This window comes from Chaetura pelagica, unplaced genomic scaffold (assembly GCF_000747805.2).
Source record: "Chaetura pelagica isolate M959 unplaced genomic scaffold, ChaPel_1.0 scaffold297, whole genome shotgun sequence".
In the NCBI taxonomy this organism is placed as follows: domain Eukaryota; kingdom Metazoa; phylum Chordata; class Aves; order Apodiformes; family Apodidae; genus Chaetura; species Chaetura pelagica.
Window position 1 is genome coordinate 41,063 of NW_009953965.1, and position 2,733 is coordinate 43,795.

The following is a 2,733-nucleotide window of genomic DNA, read 5'->3' on the forward strand; positions in this document are numbered from 1 at the left end:
CCAGAGAAGCTGTGGCTGCCCCATCCCTGGCAGTGTTGAAGGGCAGGTTGGATGGGGCTTGGAGAAGCCTGGGCTGCTGGGAGGTGTCCCTGCCCATGCAGGGGGTTGCAATTAGATGATCTTTAAGGTCCCTTCCAAACCATTCTGTAATTAAAATCTGTGTCTAAGTTTTGTCCCTTTGTTTTCACTATTTTCATTCATTCTGGTTACGTTTTGAACTTATTGATGCTGCTTGTAGGATTCATCATTTTTCCATGCCACATTCCCATAACGTGGCTCTGGAAGGGAGCAAACCAACCTTCATCATCCCCCTGTGGGCTCTTCTCCTCAGCTAAGGGAGGCCACAACCATGTGCTTGCCCTCACAGTTCAGAGGCCCAGGGTCAGGCTGTGAGCCACCCAGCCACAAGCTGAAGCTCTTCAAAGAGAAGATCAACCAAGAGCTGCCTGTACTGATCGTAGAATCACTGAATGGTTTGGGTTGGAAGGGACCTTTAAAGCTCATCTAGTCCAACTCCCTTGAAGGAGGAAAGACATCTTCAACTAGATCAGGCTGCACAACTGCACATCAGGAAACATCTTCCACCTTACCAGTTCAACTCCTGCCATTTTGTGCTTGATTTGGGGCAAGTAGCCCACCCAGCGGATGATTCCCGAAACTTGATTTCCTTTGTCCAAGGTGATCTGGACCATGGAATTCACCTCCAGAGGTGGATTCCCACCTTCACACTCCTCAGCACTCTCACTTATCTCTCGTTTCAGTTGGTTTGGGGGTCCCAAGCCCACGTCGGGCTCGAAGGATGAAAACAAACCTAGTGGGAAAGACAAAATGTCAGGTGAGGTGGGAAGTCACCACCTGATGATGGACACCTCTGGATCTCATCCCACACCAGGCTGGTTATGAAATTATAGACCACACAGACAAGCTGAGCACCAGGGACACAAGGTGTAATTCCCAGTGCTGTGGCCAAGCTGGTCTAACAGGCTTAAAGGGGATAATCCTGCTCCTTGTTTTCCTAGTCAAGGCTGCAGATTCCAGCCCTGAAGTTGATCCAGCCCTTCATGAAGCCATTTTGGACTCGTGAAATGGCAGCAGGGGGGTTATTTCCACCTTCTTGTTCTGCCTTTAGTGAGATGAATCAACTCACTGAGGAGTCAAACAATAGGCTGGCTGCTGCACCATGTCTTCTGATGGCAGGAGGGAGATACCACTCATTTCTTGTCTTGTCCAATAACTCACCTGTGGCATCCTTGCCTTCCTGAGCTTGTCTGGCATCAGGATGAGGCTCCTGCTCCACCTTTTACAGCTAAATTAAGGACTCTTTAACCTTCTCCTCTAGCAAATACTTCTGCAATCAAACTCGCTCCTCCTGACCAATGGGCAGACTCAGCTTTAGTTGCCTAATTAATTTTGTTCAGAACTTGAGACTTTTCCAAGGACCTTCTCTCCCTCTTGATCAACTAAGTTGGGACTAGCTGAAGCTTTTGTTGGGAATTCCAGCCCATCAGTGGCCTGTAGAGAAGAAATAAATGCTAAATCCCCAGGAACACAGGCAGAAGGCAGACACATCTGATGATAACCTACTTGGCAAGCTTTCCTTCACAACAGAGTCCATGGGGATTTCTCTGAAAATGTCAGTTGTTCCTTCTTCTTCCTGAAAGGAGAGCAAGAATCCATCAGCTAAACGCTTCATCAGACACAGGGCATTCCTGGAACACGGGCCAGGTTTTCAAACAAGCATGGAAACATTGCATGTAACCTCATGTCCCTCCCAGTTTCATGTCACACCCTTTTTATTTTTAAAATCCCACCCTCCTCAAACCCAAGAGAAGGCAACAAGATCCCTCTTACCGGACAAACTTTAACAAACCATTGGGTTCCCTCCCTGTAAACTGCCATGGCCACTCCTCTGGTGAGGACTTCATCCACGTAGAAACTAACTGCATCTCCCACTTTCACAGGAACCCCCTCTTCCATGTCCAGATTTCCCTTCTGTTTCACATCATCGTCATCAGTTATGGGAAGAAACAGGACTTTGTTAAAAGGCAGGAAGATCCCACAGTTCCTCTTGCACTTGAAATACTCGGTGCCGCGGTGGGATCCGTCGTTGCACCCCTTGTTTTCCCCCTCGCCCTGAAAACAGGTCAGAAAGGTGCTTTGAACACACAGAAACACCAAAGAAGCATCTTACTTTCTTCACAGGATTGTCTAGTCCAACCCCACTGCCAAGGCAGGATTGCCCAGAGCACATTACACAGGACTGCATCCAGGTGGGCCTGGGATGTCTCCAGAGAAGGAGACTCCACCACCCCCCTGGGCAGGCTGTTCCAGTGCCTGGTCACCCTCACAGTCAAGTTTTTCCTCCTGTTCAGATGGAACTTCCCATCTTCCAGTTTGTGCCCATTGCCCCTTGCCCTGTTGCTGGGCACTACTGAAAAGAGCCTGACTCCATCCTCCAGACACTCACCCTTTAGATATTTATAGACATTAATCAGGTCTCCTCTCAGCTTTCTCTTCTCCAGGCTAAACAGTCCCAGCTCTTTCAACCTCTCCTCATAAGAGAGATGCTCCAGTCCCCCAGTCATCTTTGTTGCCTTCCACTGGACTCTCTCCAGCAGTTCCCCTCCTTGTTGCCCTCCACTGGACTCTCTCCAGCAGTTCCCTTCCTTGTTGCCCTCCACTGGACTCTCTCCAGCAGTTCCCTTCCTTGTTGCCCTCCACTGGACTCTCTCC

At 49.2% G+C, this 2,733-nt stretch overlaps 1 protein-coding gene across 1 annotated transcript in view; it reads right to left on the minus strand.

The window, feature by feature from the left end:
• Positions 1–2,733, minus strand: part of LOC104392715 (ubiquitin carboxyl-terminal hydrolase CYLD-like) — a 17,806-nt gene that overhangs the window by 11,081 nt on the left and 3,992 nt on the right. The window contains exons 3-5 of the mRNA XM_010002146.1: positions 1,581–1,654; positions 1,347–1,348; positions 591–811 (exon numbers count right to left, since the gene is read on the minus strand). Of these exons, the coding sequence (XP_010000448.1) occupies positions 591–811; positions 1,347–1,348; positions 1,581–1,654 (297 nt within the window). The remainder of the gene's footprint in view (positions 1–590; positions 812–1,346; positions 1,349–1,580; positions 1,655–2,733) is intronic.